The sequence below is a fragment of the Phodopus roborovskii genome, unplaced genomic scaffold, assembly GCF_943737965.1.
Source record: "Phodopus roborovskii unplaced genomic scaffold, PHOROB, whole genome shotgun sequence".
Classification (NCBI taxonomy): domain Eukaryota; kingdom Metazoa; phylum Chordata; class Mammalia; order Rodentia; family Cricetidae; genus Phodopus; species Phodopus roborovskii.
Window position 1 is genome coordinate 42930705 of NW_026126433.1, and position 23018 is coordinate 42953722.

General features: G+C 48.1%; 2 protein-coding genes across 2 annotated transcripts in view; one reads left to right on the plus strand and one right to left on the minus strand.

Annotated features, from left to right (window-relative positions):
* Positions 1–678: 678 nt before the first annotated feature.
* On the minus strand, positions 679–4510 carry Kcnj9 (potassium inwardly rectifying channel subfamily J member 9). The gene is made up of 2 exons (XM_051186317.1): positions 3658–4510; positions 679–1183 (listed from the first exon to the last, which is right to left on the minus strand). Exons 1-2 carry the CDS (start codon positions 4505–4507, stop codon positions 852–854), a joined length of 1182 nt encoding a protein of 393 aa, XP_051042274.1. The 5' UTR covers positions 4508–4510; the 3' UTR covers positions 679–851.
* A 12664-nt stretch (positions 4511–17174) lies between these two features.
* Positions 17175–23018, plus strand: part of Kcnj10 (potassium inwardly rectifying channel subfamily J member 10) — a 28007-nt gene continuing 22163 nt past the window's right edge. Inside the window, exon 1 of the mRNA XM_051186319.1 lies at positions 17175–17405. The gene's annotated coding sequence lies outside the window, so the exon portion shown is untranslated. The remainder of the gene's footprint in view (positions 17406–23018) is intronic.

Below are 23018 nucleotides of genomic sequence, written 5' to 3' on the forward strand. Positions count from 1 at the left end.
TCGCTATTTTGAGTGGGCCCTTGTCACTGTGCCCCAAGGATAAACTGCTTTCCCCAGGATCAGGCTTGCCTCATAAAACCACTTATTAAGTCTCCCATGACCTTTCTTCTGCTTTAAGGTTTCACTCCACTGCCACAAAAATAGTTGTCCTTGGGTCTCTCCTGGTCCTGCTCCAGGGCCCCTGCTCAGCATCTACCCCCTTTGCTTGTTTGCCTATACCCTGAGGGTTAAGGCTGTGGACACCTTTCTGAGCTGGATAGGGCCATATCTATACCCTCATCCACCCAGCTTCCCCTTCTCTGGCTCAACAGTGGCCACTTTGTCTAGACAGGTGTGTTGCACATAGGCCAGGTGAGGGGGTGAGTGGGGGCAGCAATCCATCTGACACTCTACTCCCCAAGCCAGCCCCCCTGGTTTAGCCAGGTCCCCTGGTTTGAGGCTGCCTCTGCGTGGAAGAAAAGGGAAGGTTTCACACAAAGGTGTGCTGCAGGTTAAAGCAGCACTGGCTTCACCAACTCTTGATCCATTTGCCACCCAAGCTATCCATTGGCTGACTCTGTCTGCTCCACCTTCCCATTCAACCCCATAAGCCCATCCCTTCTGTCCATCCATCCACCCACACACAGATGTGAAGGTCAAACACGGACAGACTAATATGTTCTTCCATCCCTGTCCTCTCTTCAAACCAGGACTTCTTCCTTCCCTACTGGATCCTGGACTCAGTGGGCCTCTCCCAGTTTTAACCATTCCTTGGGACATCACCTGCCTCCTCTTCTTCCATCTCCATCCTGCATCTTCCTTGTACCTGTGTCTAGCTCCCCGGTCTGCCACAGGGGTTTGGAGAAAACCAGTCACACCTTGGACTCACTCTCTGGGGGTGGTAGGCAGCCATTCTGCTCCTTGTCAGCTCCGTCTCCCCCACCTGCTCCCTCCCCAGCCCCCTCTTCCTCCACCTTCTCATCCAGCCTGCTAGGGATGGACCAGTAGAGATGGGCATCAAGGCGGGCTGCAGCTTCTGCCAACTCCCGGGCACTGCACGAGGGTGTGGGCACCTCAAAGGTCTCATGGAAGCTGGCATAGTCCACCTCATAGAAGCCATCCTCCAGCGTGAGCACAGATGTGAATCGATGGCCCCACAGCACTTCATCTACCAGGTAGGAGCTTCGAGCTTGGCATGTCATTCCTGTGGGGAGGGGAAGAGGCATGTTAGTCAGAGATTGCAGCAGCAGCCTGAGCTTCCCTGTCCTGCCTCTTACCCCACAACCCTCTGCTTTCCCCAAGAATCCCAACTCTCTTTGGTTGGCTCTCTTCTCCATTTGCCAGCCTATGTTTCCCCTGCTCTCCTTTGAGAAGTTTAACCTTAAAACTAACCTTAGGGATCACCTGGTCCAGCTTCCCACTTCCCACAGTCTCCTCATCCCACCTCCAAGCACTCCCAAATAATGGGCAGCTAGCTGAATTGATTACCTCCCGGGACTAAAAGCTCACCACCTCATTAGAAGGCCAGTCCTTTGTGTATCGCATTGATTTGTGTTTATATTCGTGTGTGTGTGTGTGTGTGTGTGTGTGTGTGCGCGCATGTGCAAATGTGCCCCAGGATGTATATGGAGGTCAGAGGACAACTTGTGGGAGTCTGTTCACTCCACAATATGAGAGCTGGAGATCTAACTCAGGTACTCAGTCCTGGTGTCAAGTACCTTAGCTTGCTGAGCCATCTGGCTCTGGGTTGTCTTTTATACAAACTGGAATCTGTTCCCTAGGATCTCTAGGCCTTGGGTTTCATTCCCTTCCCATCTGGTGATCCCTTTGCAGCTGTAAATATGGAGCCAGGTTCCCTGAGATCTCTTCCTCAGATGGAACACTCATGAGCATTCCTCACTTGATCTGGTTTCACTGCAAATGAGAGTGGTCACAGAGGACCACCAGGTAGGGGTCCATCTGAAGTGTGATGACTTTACCAATGTGGCCTCTTCTGTGCATAAAAGAAGGCTTTCCACCTCTTGCTTCTGGCCAGGATGCTGTAGCAAAGTGGCCTGTGATTACATTACATAAATGCCTTTGGAAGCTGCATCACGTTGCTACGGCAAAGCCTGTGGCCAACTAAAACCCCCAGTTCTTTCTCCACCAGAGCCTTTCCATGCTGTGCTTACATAAGTGATTTTTTTAAAGCCTAAATGTAGAATTTTATATTTATTCCCTTTAAATGTCATCGTGTTGGGTTTTGGCTCATTATTCTTGCTTTTCAAAAGCAGTTTGGATCCCAAAATACTACCATCCTTCCCAGCTTTATCTCTAGAAAAATCAAACAATCTCCCACCCCCCTTGTCCTTTGCACTGTCCTTCTCAGCCCTTGCCCTGGCTCTGTGTCCTGCCTTCCCTGCTGAGATTTTGCACCTCAGGGCAGATCATTTTGGTCCTACTTCAGGGTCTCCCCAAACTAATACCATCTCAGAAACAGGTGTAAACATTCACCAGCCAGAGACTGGCTGACATTGAAAGTCTGGCCCCGTGGCATCTTGGGGACATTGATATTCTACGGTAAAGCTGGAATAAGACATATCCAGGGATGTGGGAAGGAGAGGTCCCCAGGACTTCTGCAGAGAGAAGGCCTGAGAATCAGAGATGGGGCTGTGGGGTGTAGGGGTAGGTGGGAGGCAGAAGCAAAAGGGAAAAGAAGACAATTCAAAAAGTTCTTGTAGGGAAACTGCCCAAGATAGTGTCAAAAAGGAGGGATGGCTGGAGAGATGGGGGAGTTGTAAGGGAAGGGGAAAGGTTAGGACCAGCCTAGCTGGAGTGAAGGAGGAGTGGGGAGTGAATATTACAGAGGTGGCTACTGAGGTAGCAGAGGCTGTTTCTGCCTAGGACCAGGAGCCTGGTTTCAAGACTAGCAGCAGCCAGTAGCAGCACTGTCGCTCCCCCTAGTGGTTCGTCCTTTGGTTCTCCAGCTGCATGTTCCTTATTATCTTTGGTGGCTAGAACCTCTTAAGGGACCCGCTTTTGCTCCTATATGGGTCCCAAGCTCTTGACAGCGTGGGCCGAGTGAAGGTACTGACATCACACTTCATTCTGGAAAGGTGCTAGAAATGCCAACATCAGGGCAAGTTAAGAGTGACAGATGGGGTAAGTGAGACCAGTTCTCACCTCTCCACACCCAAGTTTGCCTCCTTGGGGAATAATTCCAGGGCTTTGGACCTCTGGGCATCAAGAACCCTGCACTTAACCTTCCTGCTTTCAGTTCAGGCTACACTATTTATTGGCATGTGACAACGTGCTATTTATGGGGCCTTTCTTTGGGGCTACTCTCTGAAAAGTGACCACAGTAATAAGTAACCTCCAGGGGAACTTTGCTAGGATTAAATGAATTCAGAGATGTAAAGTGCTATTCAAAGTGACATACCTGTCAGGCCAGGGCCTCAAACTAGCATCGTTTCATAGAACTCTTCCAAGCTTTTGTCTTGACTCTGCAAAGTCACCCTGTCCATCTCTTTCACTTCCAGCCCTGACCCAGCACACCCTCCTCCTCCACCTGTCACCCTGGACTCCACTCCCCGTCCATCTTTCTGCACCCACCTTCCCCACCCCACTCCACCCCACCGCTCCGGTGCTTTTCTCGCTATTGCCCTGCATCACCGCTCCCGTCCTCCAGCCTGCCCGCACCCGTGGCCTCCACCATGCCCTCTAGAATGACTACGATCTCGAAGTCGTCCCTCTCCAGGGCGCGACGAGACGCCTCCCAGAAGGGGCTGGCAGCATCGATCTCGTGGCTGATGACCAAAGGTGACACGAGGAAGAGGCGGTCGTCCCCTGTGTCGAAACCCACGCTGAGGTCAGTCTGGTGCAAAGGGATGAACTCGCCCTCGAGCGTCTGACGCGAGCGGATAAGCTTGGCGCGGATGGAGGCCTCAACGATGTGCGAGGATCGCAGGTCGCCCACACGGAACATGAGGCAGAGGCGCCCGTCGCGCAGCGACACCACGGCGTGCGAGGAGAAGACCAGAGTGGCGGCCCGCTTGTTGGGCTGCGAGATCTTGACGAACATACAACCCACCATGAAGGCGTTCACCATGGAGCCCAGGATGGCCTGCAGCAGCAGCAGCACGATGCCCTCTGGGCACTGGTCAGTAATGACGCGGTGCCCGTAGCCGATGGTGGTCTCGGTCTCGATGGAGAAGAGGAAGGCGGCCACGAAGCCATTGAGGTTGTTGACACACGGGGTCCACGCGGTGTCCTCCAGGTGCTCCAGGTCGCCGCGGCCGTAGGCGATGAGCCACCAGATGGCGCCGAAGAAGAGCCAAGTGAGCGCGTAGGCGAGCACGAAGAAGAGCAGGCTGAGGCGCCACTGCAGGTCCACCAGTGTGGTGAACAAGTCGGTCAGGTAGCGGTAGGTCTCGCGCACGTTGCCCTGCTGCACGTTGCAGCGCCCGTCCTTCTCCACGTAGCGCTGGCGGCCACGGCGTCGGGGCGGCTCCTCCGACACCGGAGAGAAAGCTGCATTCTCCTGTGCCATGGCTGCTGGCCGCAGTCGGAATCCTGCAGGGGGGCTTAATAAAGGGGTGCTCGAGTTGATGGATCCTCCCCGAACTCAGAGCAACGGCGAGTAGCCCCCCTGAGTAAACCTCCCCTTCCTGTCTCTTAGCCTTAATTTTCCCCACTTGGTGGAATGGGAACTACAACCCTCACAGCTCATAAACTCAGAAAGTTTGGGGCCAGGAGGGCTGGGGAGATGGCTCAAATGGTTCACTGGTTGCTCTTCCAGAGGATTTGGAAATGTTTGACTGCCAGCACCCACATGTGGGCTTACAACCGGTTGTCACTCCAGTCTCTTGCCCTCTTCTGGCCTCCGAGGGTGATGCGCTGACATACATGAAGGCAAAACACTCATACACATAAAATAAAAATGAAGGTTAAGAAAAAGTATGGATCACACAGGGTAATGAACATGAACTGGGCAGCACAGTGTAAGCCCACTGGGTAGGAGGCATTACAGATCTCCGTGTCACAGACCTCGGTGTCACTACCTCAAGCCGGAGTGTGTAGCACCTCACAGGCAAGGCCGGACCAGACACCCGGGATTCTAAAACCATAACAGGTGGGCTCTTTGGCAGTCCCTTGTCTATGCAGAGGCCCCTCTGCCATGAGGTCTTCCACTGCTCTTTCCCAGGCTATTATTTTCCTCAGGACTCTTCATCATCCTAATGGAACACTCACCTAAAGACTGTTTGGAAGTTCACACCAAGACTATCCCCTCTCTTCGCTTCCTGAATCTCACTCTTTCTACCTCTTCCTACATCTTTTCTCCACCCCAGACTTACTGAGGAGAAAGAAATGTAAGCCACACACAAAAAACAAATAAGCAAACAAAAAAACCTCTCCAGTGTGCAAAGGTTGGATGTTCCTGTTAGGAAATTCCCACTGGCAATTCTGACTGCTTAACCATGGTCACTGATGCTTTGATATCAGCCTATTTCTCCTGGGCTCTTTCCCAAAGCAGACATGCTGAACAGGGTTAGCAATAGGAGGTTGGAGGTCATATGAGATCAATTGCCCACCGCAAGAATAAAGGAAGTGCCCAGTCATCCAGGGTTACTCTAGTATCTTTGAACTCTATTCTTTCTAAGAGATTAAAAAAAAAATCAGACCAAGTGAAACACCAAACGCCCACATCAGTCCCCCTCCCAGTTTTCTGCTTTGCATTTACTATCCTAACAGCAAGCCCACCCACACCAGCCATATGTCCCAAAGCCCACATTCCAAGCAAAGCCCAGATTCCAAGCAAAACCCACCTGATTTTGTTTCAAATTCTTCCCCCTGAAATGCACTCTGAGTTGCAATCTTCCCAGAGAGATGGATATCCAGAGTCCTTCCCTAGGCGCTTAGGGTCCCCTAAGAGATATGGACCATATGAATCAAAGTCTGTAGAACAAGGATTTAGGATTCAGCAACCTTCCCTTCTCTTATTCCATGGGAACCTGGGGTGGGAGGGGGAGGAGAGGCAGGAGGACTGGGAGGGCAAGGGAACGCAAGAATGTGACATAAGGTTCACAGATGGCTTAGATGACCAGGTCCTAGGGAGACACTGCATGGATATGTAACTACAAGCTCGACATTCCAATTTTAAAATTTTGGAGTGAAGTGCTCTGCGGCCAGACCTTTGGTGGATGTGTGTACATTAGATAACAGGCAGAAGGAGAAACCATAAAGAGACGGTTTGTATCCTAGGGAGCCCCATGCTTATTTTCCATGGGAATCAGGAGACAGGAACACCTTGGCAATGGCAGATTAGATCTTCCCCTCCCCCAACAGCAGGCTTGCTCTTCCCTCTCTGCAGCTCGGGGTGTCCTCTGTAAGTGATCTGTAAGTACTCAGTGCCCCAGGACCCCAGGTCTCTCTTGTCCTAGCAGTAGTGTCAGATGGGCTTCTAGACATTCTTCTTAGGGTCTTAGGTAATCTGACCTCCATCGATGGCCAGGAATGGGTAAGGGGTCCTAGTGTCCGATCGTCCCCCAAAAGCTGATTGCCCAGGGAACCTTCTGATTGTGTCCTAGCAGTTGTCATCCCAAGGAATGGTCTCTTCTTCATGGGACAAGAAAGGTGTGCACTGTCCACTACCTGAGGAGCAAGGTCTTTATTTCTATTTCTTCCCTCCAAATAACTCCTGCTCTTCCAACCTCAGTTTTTGGGCATGCTGGGATCACTTTCAGTAAGATTCCAGTACCACATTCTCTTGGTACTCTTTTCCTCCCCCAAGAGAGTGCTGGCCAGTACCGGGGTGGGTAGGTTGTCATCTATAGGAGGTCTGTCTGGTGGAAACTCCCTCAGGGACCAGCTCCACCCAAACCCCACTTGCCTTAGAAATCGGGGCCCAAATCCCAAGTCCCACAACTCAACTCACAGAGCCTGGAGAGGAGAGGAGCCGGCAGCAGAGGCTCTTGGGGGTTGGTGCCCATGTCCCTGACACCATCTCCCCTCTACCATGGGTCCCTTCTGAGAGTTGGAGCCGCAGACACTGCTGTTTCTCCTAAATGTAGCGGCAGCTCAGACTAGGACTTGGTATCTGTGTCATCCCCACTTCCCAGGTTCCCCTGCTCCTCTCTCGTTTCCATGGCAACCAGTCTGGCTACAGCTTCACAGCGTCGCCCTCCCTTTCCCAGTCCTGGGTACCACTCTGACTGATCCACACGCCATAGCTATTTTTAGCCAAAGTCCCTCCTCCTGGACACTGACAGTTGTCTCCTCACCCCTTTATGGGGGGGGAGCATGTATGGGGGAGCAGACGACGATGTGTGTGTGGGGGGCTTGGCATGTTGGCTCTTTTCTAAGAAGCTCCTCATTCTGGGAAAACAGAGGCCTGGAATAAAACGTTTGATTTCAGGGGATCATCTGGGAGCTCGCAGCTCATGATTTCCCGCAGGGACCACTGCGTAAAGGTGATGCTCTCAAACCAGGCTCACTCTACAGGCTCCATTTTTGAAGAGACCCCGATGAAGAAAGCAGCAGCTAGGAGGAAAAGAGGTCTGTGGAGGTAGGGAGTAGAAGGAGGGCCAGACGATCTGTCGTCACCGATACACGATGTGACAGAAGTCCCTTCACTTTGCTGAGCCATAGTTGTTCCATCTCAAGAGTGTGGGCATGGGCAAACAGCCCTCTTCCGCCTGCTTTACATGGGATTCAGGCCAAATCAGGAAATGTAAATAGAAGGGTTTTGAGATATATTTTGCTAATAGCAAAAAGTTGAGAAAACCCTCAAATGTCCAATGGAGAGAAAAGTGTAGCCTAGTGCTCTCTATCAACAGACTTATGGGGCCCAAATACCACACACTGTGCTAGGTAGAGGTGATTATGAAGCGAGGAGGACCCTACCCAGAAGCAGCTTATGATGCCATGGGGAGGAAAGACACAAAATTGCATAGGACTACTGCTGCATGCTATTATTGCTCATCCACCAAGCATCGGCTCATTTGATACCTATGAGACAGTTATTTTTTTTTCCACTTATGGGTGAGGAAAATGGAAAAAGTAGCTTATTAAATTTCAGAGTTGGACAGAGATAAGAGTCACACATCTTGTCACTGCCCCCAAGCTTATCATAAAAAAGACTTGTGATATTTTTGTGTGTTAGGCAACCCTCCTCCCCCCACCTCCCCAGGTCTTACTGTCTAGCCCAGGTTGGCTTCAACTTCCTCCATGTTGGGATTATAGGCATGCATACAAAAGACTTTTTTCAAAGGGTAGTTTTAATTTTACAGCAAAATATTAAGAGAGGAACCTGTGGAGATGGATTTGTAAGTGCTTGCCTTTCAAATGGGAACCTAGGCACAAAGCAGGAGCTGGCAGCAAGCACCTGTAATCCTAGCACTGGGAAGGTAGAGACAGGATGATGCTTGGGGCCCACTGGCCAGTTAGTATCACTGAATTGGTGAGTTCCAGTTTTAATGAGGGACTCAGCCTCAAAAAACTAAGATGGAGAGTGACATAGGAAGACATTTATTTCTGGCCTCTGTGTGTACACACGTGTACATGCACACACACACATACACACACACACACACACACACACACACACACACACAAATGTATGAACAAACACAAATTGAGAGGCACAAAGAATTCCCTTAAGTCTTCTGCCTGGCATATACACAGCCTCTCCCACTATCAACATCCCCAACGAAAATAGTAGCTTGGTTACAATGGACAAACCTTAATTGACACAGCATGATCAGCAGTCTCCAGACCTCATTAGAGCTTTCTGTTGGTGTACTTTCTCTTGCTGTATGTCTGGAACAATGTATCATGGCATGTATCCACCATTACAGTGTTGAGTGCTTTCCTCTGCTCTCTGCTTAGTCATCCCATTCTCCCATTAGCCTTTGGCAATCTCAGATTTTTTAACCGTTTCCATAGTTCTACCTTTCCCAGAATGTCATGGAGTTAGAATCATACAATATGTAGCTCCTCAGATTGACTCCTTGTTACATTTAAGGTTGTTCCATGTCTTTTTATTGCTCCATAAATCATTTCTTTTTTATTCTGAGTAATAGTCCATTGCCAGGATGTACCATGGTTCATTTGTCCATTCACCCCCAAAAGACATTTTGCTTTCAGCTTTTGTCAATTACAAATAAAGGTGCTATAAACATCTATGGGCAGGATTTTTATTTGGAAAAGTTTTCAAGTTTTGGGGAGGTAAATACCAAGGAGTATGGTTGCAATATCATATGGGAAGAATATGTTTAGTTTTGCAGGTGACTGCCAAACTATCTTCCAAAGTGACTGTACCATTTTGCAGTCTCACTAGCAACACATTCCTGTTCCCATTGCTCTGTATCCCTGCCAGCATTTGGTACTGTCAGCTCCATGAGCTTTGCATAACCAGAAGGAATGTGATAACTGTAGCATTCGGTTAATAGGTTACTGCAAAGTCATGGTAGTTGATATGCTTATGTATGCAAATGTGCATGTAGATAGTGCTGCTACATAAAAGGGTAGAACATAGGCTGGAGTTCAAGACTAACCTGTCTTTACATGAAAACTTCTCTTTAAAAAAGAAAGGAAGAAAGAAAAGAAGGAAGAAAGAAAGAGAGAGAGAAAGAAAAGAAAAAAAGGAAATCAAGACAAAATATTCATACAAGCTGATTATGGTCATATAAAGACAATTACAAAATGACTGGATAAAAATTAGGAACTGTTTTGGAGAAATAAAAATATTTCAATGTTAATTCCATCCCGAGGATTTATTTATTTATTTATTTATTTATTTATTTATTTATTTGCACTTCTGTGGGTAGAACCCAGGGACTTGTGCATGTTAGGTAAGGAATGTGCCACAGAACTATATCCCCATCCTTCAATCACCAGCCCCAGGGGAATAAGTAAAAGCAAAGAGTGGTATATGAATTCAAGCTGTTATTATTACTATCACCAATATTGTTATATGTAAGATGCCTTTTATGTGTTCTCTTAAGCCTTAATGTGGCAAGGACATATAACTGGAAGAGCAGGAATAAGAGTGCACATTAGGAGGTTAGAAGTTTCTGTAATGCACTGAAGAATGTCATTGGTGTATGGATCAATATAAATTTCAGAGGCAATGACTTGGGTTCAAATCCCACTCCATTTTTTTTTCTCTTCTGACTGGCTTGGAAATATATATATATATTCCAGGCCAGCCTTGAACGTGTAGCTCCTCCTGCTTCAGCCTCTCTAGTTCTGGGATTACAGACATGAGCCACCATGTTTGAAAAATGTTAGTTTTTTTAAATCTCAGAAATGAGAATAATCATGTTGTATTAGTCACTTTTCATTGCTATGACAGAAGACTCGAACCAATTTAAACAATGGGAAGTTAATTTTGGTTTCCAGTTTCAGAAGTTTCAGTCCAGGGTTGTTTGGCTCCATTTTTCTTGGGTCCTATGAGACAGAGAATTGTGATAGGCAGCAGGGAAAAGTAGACTGGAGAGGTAGGGGTGGGGAGAGAGAAGGGAAGGGGAGAGCAAAGCAAAGGCAAAGGTGAGGAGAGAAGAGAGGAGAGGAAGAGCTGCTCTTTTACAGCAGAGGTCCTCAACCTGTGGGTGGTGCGTATCAGATAGTTACATTGCAATTCATAACAGTAGAAAAATTAGGGTTATGAAGTAGCAATGAAGTAATGCTATGGTGGGGGTCACCACAACAAGAGGAACCGTATTAAAAGGCCGAAGGGTTATAAAGAATGAGAGCCACTGTTCTAGAGCATGCCACGGGTGGTCTACTTCCTCCAGTAGCCTACTCCCTTATAGTCCATTCAGGGTTATTCCATCAATCCTTCACAATCTAATCACCTCTCAATTGCACCACAAGCTGGGGCTCAAAACCTCCAATACCTGGGACTTTGGGAGGGGCATTTCATATGGAAACCACAATAAATAGTATCCACTTCTTCCAACATACTGTGTTTTCCTCTTTCTTCCTCTTGCTTTTCCTTGCAACTGCCATCATCATCTTCATCAGTACCCTCATCCTCATCATCTCAGGGGACTCCTGAGATCCCTGTCCAGCAGGGCCTGGCCTCCTCTCTTCTGGCATCACCCAGTGAGGCCTGCAGGGGGCTCTCCTTGTTCACTGACCTCTCTCCAATCCTGTTGGCTGTTTCTTATTGTTCCAAGTGGAAATATCAGGTTTTTGCCCGAGATTGGCATCAACAGTGCTGTTAAAGCCCCAGTCAACATCCCTGTCTCCTGGGCCTGGCTCTGTCACCTGAGCCTGGGGACTGCTAGCTTGCTCTTCTCTGCCCTGCCAAGTGGCTGCTCATGTTGGTTTCACTGTGCCAGGCGCTCAGAGAGAAGAAAACAAACTCCTGGGCAAGAACATGTCTGCAAAGAGCGACAGTCCCAGAGCTGACAGTGCCCTCCAGGTGTTGTCAGCTAACCCTCTGACTCCAGCCTGGCTACCCTGAGCCTAACCTAGCTGACAGGCGACATCACTCTTTTAACCGGTTTCCAGATCCTCCAGGTCCTGGGCTTAACTTGTTAAGTTTAACCTCAATTCTTTGTTTAATCTAGCTTGAACTGAGTCAGGAGAAAAGAAAATTTCACAAGCCACCAGTGTACAGAAAAATAGGTAAGGTTCTCAATTTTATGTACTAAGAGGACAAAAGCAGTTCTGCAAGTGATCAAACTGGCTATGTCAGTGGAGTTGCAATAAATGAAGATTGGAAGATAGAGGGCACTGGAGTCAGGAAGGCCACCTCTGGAGCTGCACAAAGTACCGTGGTGTAGAGCTGGGGAGATAGGTTAGTGGGCAAAGTATTTGCGGAGCAAGTGTGAGGACCCGGGTTTGATTCCACAGAGGTAGGGTTTGAGTTTTACTGTTGCTGTTTTGAGGAGACAAAGGTAGGGGCATTTCCTTCCTTTCCCCAACGGCTCTGAGTTTGTGTGCGAGATGAGTGCAATGCAGCCTTCTACTCACACTCACACAGCAGCAGCTGCCTTTATTGCCAGCTGCAGGTCAGCCAATCTGGGAAATCTTCCTTAAACACAATCATGAGACTTCTTGGGAAAAAGTGTGGAGATGGGGGAGGCAGTATGAAAGGGAAGGCAGGAGATAGTTGAGGATTTGGCTTTAGTGGAACAGGAAGGTCAAGTCAGTCCAAATAACAATTGGTATGAATTCAAGGGGACTGTGTGTATGGTGGTGCATGCTTTAACCCCAGCATTGGAGAAGTGTTGGCAGGTGGATCCCTGTGAGTTTGAGGCCACCCTGGTCTGTATAGTGAGCTCCAGTTCAGCCAGAGCGACATAGTGAGACCTCACCTCTAAATAAATAAGTAAAGGTGGATTTGGCCCTAGGCAAATCACACATTGGTCTGTTTTGTCTGCCAGTCTACTGGGTTGGCTAGAGACAGACTAGAACTTACACACCAGCAGTTAGAGGTGGTCCAGGGGCAGCTCTCACTTTGTAGAGGAAAACAAGGTCTCAAGAGAAGAAGCAGGGGTTCCCGATTTCCTGTTTCTTACCTCTCCACAGTGTATTGGGTGTTAACAGAATTTTCATCAGTGGAACCAGTTTCAGAGGTCCTAAATAAGCCTGATAGTTAAAGAACATATTCCTCCCTCCCATCTTCCCTCTCTGCCTTCCGTAGCTCTTCTGTACTGTAATTAGTCATTTATAACTTAAGTCTTATAAACATGGGCTTGCATATATTATATGCATTTACCTAAACATGCTCTCTTCTGTGACCCATCATCCTGCCACGAGTTGCTCTACTTTTAGTGGAACTTGTTAATATTGTGGGACCTAAGCACAAACATGTTCCTCGGAGTCTAGGGGACTTCATGTCTCATTCCTTCTAACCACTTCTGATGACTAGTCAAGTGCTGCTTGCTCCGAGGATCAGCCTTGCCTCTCAGTGCAAACTTCCTTGCTTCCCTGCATCCTCACCTGTTCTTCCCAGCAAAAAAAGTCCTTTGCCCCATGCCCACTCGTGGCTTCTCCTTCTGCAAAGGGTCTTCACTCCATGATCCTCTTTTGGGCTGAGGGGGACTGAACTAATTTTGAATGAGGTGAAAGAAGAAAGGGGGCCAGTGATGAGAGGGTTAAATCTGAACGTTGCAATGAATCAAAATGGGGAAGACACAAGAGAAAAGGAGTTCCTCAGGAAAAGGGTTCCCCTCTCCTCTTGCATGGACACCATTGAACACCATACCCTGGCAGATTTATTTTTTATTTGTTTTTTTGTTTGTTTGTTTTGGTATACTGACATTTTGCCAAGAACCATAATCTCTACTTGGGAAAATGAGATTGTGTTTAAATCAAGCAAGGTCTCTCTCTTTTCTATTACCCACTGACAAACTTTGGGGTCAAACAGGTAGATTTAAATGCCAGAATTAACACTAGCTGGGCATATTACTGTTTATAGAGCAAACACCTAATGTCTTTTGGCTCTGGACTTTCCCATCTTGTGACCTATCATACACAGTTAGGAGCGGTGGTACACATCTATAATCCCACCATTTAGGAAGCCGAGGCAGGAGCATGTCAAGTTCCAGGTCAGCCTGGGCTATATAGTAAGATCCTGTTTCAAACAGAACAAATGGAAACAAAAAGAGCAAAATCAAATTTATCACTCAGAAACATTAATTTGCTAAGCATCCATGGTGCTGTTGTGGTTGCGGTGTATTCCAGGACTTCTCTTTGGCAAAAGGTTAAATATTAAAAACTGACATGGTCTATACAGAGAATATAGCTGGTAATAAAGCATGATTGCTTAAGAATGGGAACCTGATTTAAGTCACTCTTAACATGAGAACATGACGTACTGATGAAGTTGCTTTTCACACAGCCTTGCAGCCCTGTGCTTCTAGAATATCTAACTCTTTCCAACTGGCCAGTTCCATCCCACACCACCTCACCCTCACTCTGGGCTTTGGCAAATGGCTGCTCTTCTCTCCCTATTTGGAAGGAACTTACCCAGTTTCTCTTCTTTAGGGTATTGATTTTCTGTCCTGCCCTTTGGTTCTGTTTCCACCATCACTTCAAAACATTTAAGCGAAGGGGACTAGACTAGTAAGAGGTGGGGGGGCTTTTACTCTGTGTGTGTGTGTGTGTGTGTGTGTGTGTGTGTGTGTGTTGGTATAAAGCCTTGGCTATGGCAGGCTTGAAACTGGTTATGTAAACCAGACTTGAATTCCCTTGAAGTCTCCTGCCTCTGCCTCCTGAGTGCTGAGATTATAGGTGTATACCACCACACCCCACTTTGCCAAGGTTTTAGTTCTAGGTTTTATATGGAACCAGTATGTTTCCCTTTGAGACTGGAGACAAAGGTGAAGGATGGGTCAGATCCTGGGTGAGTGGTAATCTTCATGATTCCAGATATGGAAATGACAATTTGCATCCTAGAGAGATATAACCAAGGGAGACTTAACAGAACTTGGTGGCTGAATCCGTGGCCACAAAATAGGACACAGCAGGGCAAACATGGAAACCAAGGCTTTCTGACAGTTTTTCAGTCTGCTTGACAGGAGTTCCACAGAAATACAGAAGCTGTGAGTATTCCCAACATTGATGGGGAGGTTGGGGGAAGAGGGTGGGTTCAGTCAGGTCTGACAAGTGAGGGTGGAAACCCCTTGCAGGTACTGGAATGTAAGTGGAGCTCCATTGAGAAGACCAGGGAAACTCAAGATTTGTACAACACTCAGGCTGTGTGAGCAAGGGGCAAGGAGCAAGACACAGAAAAAACACAAGACCTGACCATGGGTATTAGAGGAGGACGAGGCTGTCGATTTGGAAGTGAAGTGTCAGAGGAAGACAAGAGTAGAATGGTGTCAGGCCAGGTTATAATGAGCCTTCTGTCTATGCTAAATAATGTGGATTTTATTTATATGCAAGTACAGTTGTTGAAGGTTTTTGAAGTGGAAAGTGGAGAGTCTGATTTGAGTTTTGGAGAGAAATACATTATTGATGTTTAATTCTCTTTTAAGAAGTTACATTTCTCCCCCTTACCCCGTGTGTGTGTGTGTGTGTGTGTGTGTGTGTGTGTGTGTGTGTTTGTGGATGTGCCACAACATACTCTTGGAAGTCAGAGAACAACTTTTGGTAGTTGCTTCTCACCTTCTACCATGTGAGTACTAGAGATTGCTGAGGTCATTAAGTTTGGCAGCAAGAACCTTTACCCTCTGAGCCATCTTGCTGGTCTTAATTGTTTTTACATAAAGGAATTCATGATCTGAAGGATAATTATTAGTGTGTAGAATGAACCAGTTAGATGGTTGCTACAGTAGCTCTGCTGAGAGGTGCATCTGCTCTAGACTACAGCAACAATAATGACATAGTGGGGGAGTGTCCAGGGGCTTAGAATGGAGATGCTTTGGTTAGACAATGGAGTGGTATAAGGAGGAATAGAGTCTGGGACGACTGCTGTGTTTCCAGTTGAATGGTGGTGACATATTCACCGTGGTTTGGAATAAAGAGGAGCACACCTGCAAGCAAGATGATTCTGTCTATGTTGTACTAAGTTTGAAATATATATCCAGGTGGATTAGAGTCATGGACACATGGTGGTGATTAATGCCAAATGCTTGGGTAACATTTTTTTAAAATAATAAATTCATGATAAATGTCATGTAATAATCTCATAAACCATGACAGTTCTTTGGCTTATCTTCTGTGCATTTGTTCTCCATTTTATATTGTAGTCTAAGATCAGCCTCCAAATTCTCCCTGTCTTGAAAATCAAGACTGTGGGCCCTGCTCAGTTGTTCAAGGTGGCCTTGAACTTACTTTGTAGCTCAGGAAGGCTTTGAATTTACAGTCCTTCTGCTTTAGCTTCCCAAGCAGCTGGGATTGCAGGCCTAACCACCATGTTTTCAGATCATCTTACTTTAGCCACTCATCTATATTTGCTCAGGAGCAGAAGATATAAGAAATTATGAAAAACAAAACATGCACACACACACACAAGAAAGAAAAAAAAAATCAAGCAGGAAGATAGTTCCTGGTCCATTGCTTTGGCTCTGGTTGTATTTTTCTCCTCTTTAATCAAAATTCTGTGGTGGTAATGGAACCCAGGGCTATGTAATCACTCTACCACCCAGCTACACCCTCAGCCCAAATGAGGGAGGGCTTCTCAAAAGGCACATTTATTCATCTAATGAATTTTAGAGATTCACTCTAAACTAAAATATATAATTATTCTACTTTTAACCCCGATTTATCTTAACATAGTAAGTAAGTAATAATGGCTATTGAAAGTAGTTTGGTGTCTACTATGAATAAAAATGGGAAGTCACTATTTTCTTCTTTAATGCATGCTATACATGAGATAGTGGATGCAAATCACTCAAAACAGGTTCAGGTAAAGAGCAGCCCTTGGTGAGGGTACTCTAGTGTGTAGGAATAGTTTGATGCTATTTCCTTAGCCGTTATGTACTTCTGTGTGCCCTCAGGACTTCACTTAGGCCGTTCCTCTGCCATAAGTGTCCTCCCTGCCATCTCCTAGGACATGGGCCCCTGTGTGTCCCTAAGTAAATGTTTTATCTCTTTCCTCGAACATTTGTGGGGAACCCCCTAAATAGAGCGACCTTTTGCTCTTCTTCCACAGCTTTGGGTGGCTCCAGCACTTTGCACACTGCCGCTTATTTTTCCTTCCAGATGAAGTTGTTGCAGGTGTCGATGGTTTTAGGTGGCCTTTTGCACCCAGCGCCGCACTCTCTAAACAGGGAACAGAGAATAACCTGGAAATTGTATGGGATGCCAGGGCCCTGTAGCCCCAGGAGCCCAAGCCAAGTCTGCCAGTCTCGTCCTAGTCGCAGCCTAGTCCTGAATACATTTCCACCTCATTAACTGGGACCCAGTCCCGCCCCCGCGGCCCTCGCCCTGGTTCCTCCATTCTGACACCGCCGCCTCGCTTTTCCTCTTTCTCTCTCCCCCTGTCATCTTGCCAGCTCGGCTTCTATCGCTTCTCGTATCGTCTCTTCATCTCTCTTTCTCCGGGACTCTGTCTGGGTCTCTCTGTCTTTGGGTGTTTCTGCGCCCTAGTCAGTCTGGGTTTGCGCTTCCTAGCCCCCTACGCCCCGCCCCTTGCCCAAGTATGTCCAATAGCCAGGCTCGGTCCTGGCGCTCCGCTCTGCCATTGGTCGGCCCCGAGCTCCCCCGCCCCCGTCGTCCCGGCCCCCTCCCGGCCCCTCCATTCACTCAAAGTTTGGCTCCAGCGCTGCAGAGGGAGGGGGCGGCCCGGCCCGGCCCAACTCTGCCCCCGGCCGGCCCGACCCCGGCCCCGGCCCCCGGACAAGCCCTTATCTGATCCGAGCTCGGGGTTTAAGAGTCTTGGCCCTGCCCGTCGCACAGCTCCGCTCGTCACTCCTGCCCGCCCCGTCTGTTCATCTGTCCAGCTGCCAGGCGGTCCATCCGTGCAACTACTCCACCTGCGAGCCAAGGTAAGACTTTGACCCTGATGAAGGAGTGCTGCCGCCCTGGCCGGGGTCCTGTCCACTTAGACACATCGCTCCCCCTCCCCCCCAGCCCTTTGGTCTCTACTAAGGTTGGCTGGCCTCAGCAGTACAATCCTGATCTTCCTCCTTCAGTCCAAGTGAACTTTCCTGGGAAGGGCTCCTCATCAAGGGTACCTTACTTAGGCTAGTCACCTCAGGCCTTCCACCTAAGAAAGGGGCTTCCGTGATGTCTCCGCCTCACTTGGCATACCTGCTGTTGCATGAGGCTCGTCCGGTTACTAGAATGACTGCTACATACAAGCCTGCACCCACCACAGAAGCATGCAGACACTGCTCCTGCTTCCAGTAGCGACAGGTTACTCCTGCTCCCAGCCCTCCCCCTTACAGTGACACTCACACAGTGACACCCATTGACGATGTTCTGATCACCCGTTTACACATACACAAGCATTAGATTAGAAGACACACTCAGCCTGGTGCATCGGAGACCCTCCTCTCCCCTCCTTCCTTTTTCTCTCCCTTCCATTCCAACTTGGATCCCACATCAAGACACCCCTCCCTACTGACACCCCTCAAATTGCTTCACAAGGAGAATTTCAGAAGGAGCAGGCTGTTTCTTCTGGAGTCAGAGGGTAGATTGGGGCCTATGAATTCGCCCTCCAGAGATTTCCCTCTCCTATTTCCTCTTCCAACAGGGGCTAACAGGAAAGAACTGATTCTAGGGAGAGCTGAGATGGTTAGAAGGTCAAAATAGAAAAAAATAGAAAAAAAAAAGTAGTGGGAGTAGGGCTTCTGGTATCTTGGGATTTCATTCCAGTAACTGAAGTGCCCTGGGGAGGCTGAGGCTGACCAAGAAGTTAGGGTATAAAGAAAAAAAAAAAAAAATGACAGAGTTGGACCCAAAAGGAAGGCAAGCTTAAAAGCTGATTAGGTTGCTCATCAATACAAATTCTGATGAGATTTCTGGCCAGATGGCCGTGGCTGTGGGGTTTGAAATTTTTTCTCCCTGTGGTATGTAGTCTGAGAGGGCAGGAGATGGTGAAGGAAGATTTGAGAACCTCCTGTTTGGGATTATGTGGAAGGCATTGAGAGACTATCGCCATGAGCCCACAGTTACCATGAGCTCAAATGAGTTTCATTGTGGCCACTTTTCCCTGATCTCCAAGGAGTTTTGAATATGTTCCTGGAATGATGGCAATTCCATTTTCTGCCAAAGGGTAGGGCTTGTCAGTTCCCCAGGGTGTCGATTGGGTATGGGGACCAAGTCTAGAAGGAACCAGGTGTCCTGGCTCATGGCTGGTTCTTCAGGAAGGAGGAAAAGGGGAAGAGGGGGAGAGATGGCATCATGCCGGGGCATGGGGGGTAGAGGTCCAGGGCTAGACCGAACAGGCAGTAGGCTTGACCCAGGCAGTGCCAATCTCTCCACCCACCCGCCCAGCCTTTGGTGGTGGTGGCAAGGGAGGGAGGGAAGAAGGGGGAGTTAGGGGGTGATCTGGGCCAGGCCAGCCTCCCAAAGCCCTTGCCAACCTGGGTCCTGAAAGGAGCTGCTGTTTTCCGAGGCCCCCCCCCCCCATCCAGAGCCCAGAGCAGCCAAGTTGTCTCAGTGGGTATCAAATGGCAATGACTCCACTGACTGGGGGGTAATGGGGAGAGCGGTATGGTCCCATTTCTTGTGTAGCTCTAATACAGAATCCTACTGTTTTCCCTTACCCTGGGGTGGGGAGGATAATATCTCTCCAACATGTATCCATACATCTTTGAGGGGGCACTATTTATGTGGGGATAGACTGGCATTTCCCAAGTTTTTTCTATGGTTCCCATCTGCACTCTGTAGGAGCTCATTTATGCTCAGCCTTGCTGGCTTGGGATAGGAAGGAAGTGGCTGGCAGAAGACCCAGGGACCTTCTTCTCTGTCTTTCCCCTAGGAAGGCTGGGATGTTCAGACCTGGGTTCATATTGCAGTCCTTTACCTTTGAGCTGAGACTGGTGGGGTAAGACTTTTAAAGTCTCTGCTGGGTGAGTTGTGTAGTAGCAGGGCCCATTTCCATAAAGGAGATTTCTGGGTCTCCTAGGCTGGGTTTCTGCACACAAGATGCAAATACAGGTGGTTGAGGCACAAAGCACTGGTGAGGAGGGAAAGATGCTTGAGTCCCTTAAATTTTCCTGCAAAAAGTTATTTAGGATGAAAGGAAAAAAAAAAAAAAAAAAAAAAAAAAAAAAAAAAAAGAAGAAGAAGAAGAAGAAAGCAACTCCACTCTCCCTCCCGGCCTAGATTCTTCTCTTGCCTGACTGGCCAGTGCTACTGCCCAGACTGAGGCCAAGTTGTCCAGGACAGTAGTGAGGCCCTGGAAAGGGCAGAGAAAGGGGATAGCATGAGGCAACCCGTTGAGATTCAACTGCAAGAAGACTGGCCAGAAAGGGGAGTTTTGGACTCCAAATGTCTTAGAACAGAATGAAGGACAGTTGCCTAAGGCCACTCCTGAGAATGGGGAGTTTTTGCATTCACCTCATCACCTCGGTCTGAAGCCAAGGGCTTTTTTCCCTCATCAGAGACTAGTGCCCATGTTGTCACCATCCTTCATAGAGAGAGTACGTCCTGGGTGGCCCCTTTCCTCCCTTCCCCCCATCAGAACCTTGAAAGGACAAAGAGAAAAGGATTGTGGGAGCAACCCTCCTGTGGGTGTCTGCCAGCCTGAAGCCTGGATTTGAGGTGGTGGGGAAGGGAGAGGCTGTCTTTGGAATGTGGGTGAGAAGTCAGAGCTAAGTTATGCGGTCTGAAGAAGAAGCTTGGAGAAGTGGGGGCTCCAGACCAGTGGGTTAATACATGGCACTTCTGCCATCCTTCCAGTGGCAGAAAACCCAGGGAGAAATTAGGCGCCAGTAGAAAAGATGGCCCATAAAAAGAAAGACATTTGAAATGATGGCTGGAAAGGAAAAGGAGACACATTTCTGGAGGTTAAAAAAAAAAAAAAAGTTCTAGGGGCTGGAGAGATGGCTCCGTGGTTAAGAGCACTTGATGCTCTTGCAGAGGACCTGGGTTTAGTTCTAGCACTCACACGGCAGCTCAAAGCCATCTGTAACTTCAATTCCAAGGGATCTGACACCCTCTTCTGGCCACCCCTACACATGGGTTGCATGCACTCAGGTATACACATGACATCGAGTTGCCAACATGATGAATAAAGATCTTTTAAAAGTAGCCCAAACAATAAAATCCCATCATTCAGGCTTCTGAAAGAGCTGTGAAGTTCTGAAATATAGGGGTGTCAAGAGGTTTCTCGTAATGGTGATGTGACCCTAACTCGCCACCTCTTCACTCTGAGAGATTACACACACGATGGTTTGGAGCAAAGCCTTGGAGTCCCCCTTTCAGGGTTTAAGTCCTGGTTTTACCAGTTAGTAACCACACAGCTTTGTTCACGCTTCCATCGGGGATAATAATAGTTGTGAGGATTACAAGAGCCAATATTTGTAAAGGATTTAGAAGGTGGGAAACCTGTAAAAGGTGTGGTGGCTATTAGCTTTCTCTAGGCTTGCTAACTCTTTCTACTCTGCCATCTGTACTGGCTCCTGAGACTGGTCTCAGACCTCCACAGTGGTTTTCTGAGCCCCCCATCCTAGATCTGGGAAGGTAGGAGAATTATTGAGAAGTTAAACTTGGGGTTCCTGTTTCATACCAACAGCCTGGCTGTTACCAGAAGCTGGGCCTTCATACCGCAGCCCATTCTTCCCATGAAATCTGTGCCAAACAGATGTCCTGTCTTCAATACATACTCAACACTGTGATCTGTCAAGTGCTGCTCCCTTCCCCAGATAATCTCTTGTCCTTAGAAACCTCTGCTTTTTAGCCAAAGATACAAGTTTCTACCCCCACATATGGGGTATTTCTATGTATCTTCATGTATCCCCCTCTCCACACTGCATGGCTCTGTCTCCCCTCTTTTGTATGGTGCATGTGTGTGGATGTGGGTTGCATGTATATTTGCATGAGTGTGGGTGGTGGAGGTTGCTGTTGAGTGTCTTCCTCAACCTTTGTCTACCTTGTATTTTAAGATAGGATCTCTCATTGAAGCTGGAGTTCATCAATTTGGTCAGACTGACTGGCCAGCAAGCCCCAAGGATCTTTCTCTTTTCCCCAGTCCCTGTGCCTGGCTTTTTGTGGGTGCTGGGTATCCAAACTCAGGCATTAATGCTTGTGTAGCAAGCCCTTTACTTAATGAGCTATCTCTTCAGAACTTTGTAGGTGTGTGTTGCGCAGAGGGTGTCTTATGATGCTTGCTGGGTATTCAAGGATGACCTTGAACTTCTGAACCTCCATCTCTCGAGTGCTGAGATTATAGTCTATGTCACCACACCTCCTTCCAGGCCTGGTGTTAAGGGTGGAAACCTGCTCTTTGTACATGCTAGGTAAGCAATCTACCAACTGAGCTGCATCCCTAGCCTGCCTGCCTGTCTCTTGATCTCTTCATCTAGCATCTCTTCCTTCTCAAGTGGCTCGGGTGTCCTTCTCTACATCTGTCCCCTGATCAGCCTGTCAATAGAATTAGCTTAGTTACCAATGACAGCCTTCATCACGACTTTCCTGACTCTGGCCCCACTCCTTGATTCCTTCTCTTCGCTGCTCCATGTTTGGCGTTATCATTACAGGGCAGTGGCTTTATCTCGCCCCTTCCATGCCTAGACATTCATTTTCAGTCACAGTATTCAGTGACTTCCTGCCTTTGTCACCTCCCCTCCTGAACCCCATCTCTTGAGACTGTGTTTTCCATGGTCTGATCCTGAGGGATGCATGCAAGGACAGTTAGTCCCCTAGTACACTCTTCCATCTACTCTTGGACATAACACGTCATTCCAAGGTTCACCTGCTCGAAAAGTACCATACTCCTTTTTTCTCCTTCTGTTTACCCGTCTCATTTTATCTTTTCACCTTTGACATTTTCCTGGACCCCTCATACATGGCAAATGTTAGAGGGGGTATCCCATCTGTCTTACTTGCTAATGAGTTTCTCTAGGACAAGCCTATGTCCCTGTTATAGTGAGGGCCTCCTGAAGCAAAGGCAAGACTTCCCCTCCTTTGGTCCCTGGGATGCAAAATGGCTCTGTCCACCTTGAATCTAGGCAGGACTCTGTTTGCTCATTTGGGAGGAGTACCCTGATTTTAAGACCTAAGTGGGCATTCTCCAGCACCATGTGTATGAGGTTCCATTACCTAGCTTCAAGCTTGATCAGCCATTTCACCTGGTGGCAACAGCTCTTGGACTCCAGTTTCTTGTCCTCTAAGCACTGATGGTCCCTCAGAGGGAAGTCTGACTCCAGCCTGAAGCTGGGCTTGTCAGCTAGTGCCTGGGGTGAAAACAGAGCTAGAGGTCAGGGTCCAGTCTGGGAGAGTCCCATTGTCTAGAGTCCCTTCTGAGCAAGGATGTGCAAGGTGAGAAATGTGGGGGTATCGCCTGGCCTCTTAGTGTTACATTCTCCCTAGAGTAGCCCCCTGCGCTCTTCTCCTCTTTCCAGTCCTAACCCTGAGATCCATGTACACACCTCGCCCCGTGCCTAAACCCGGGGAAATAGGGGAAGCTTACACAAGGTGAAGGTGAGTGT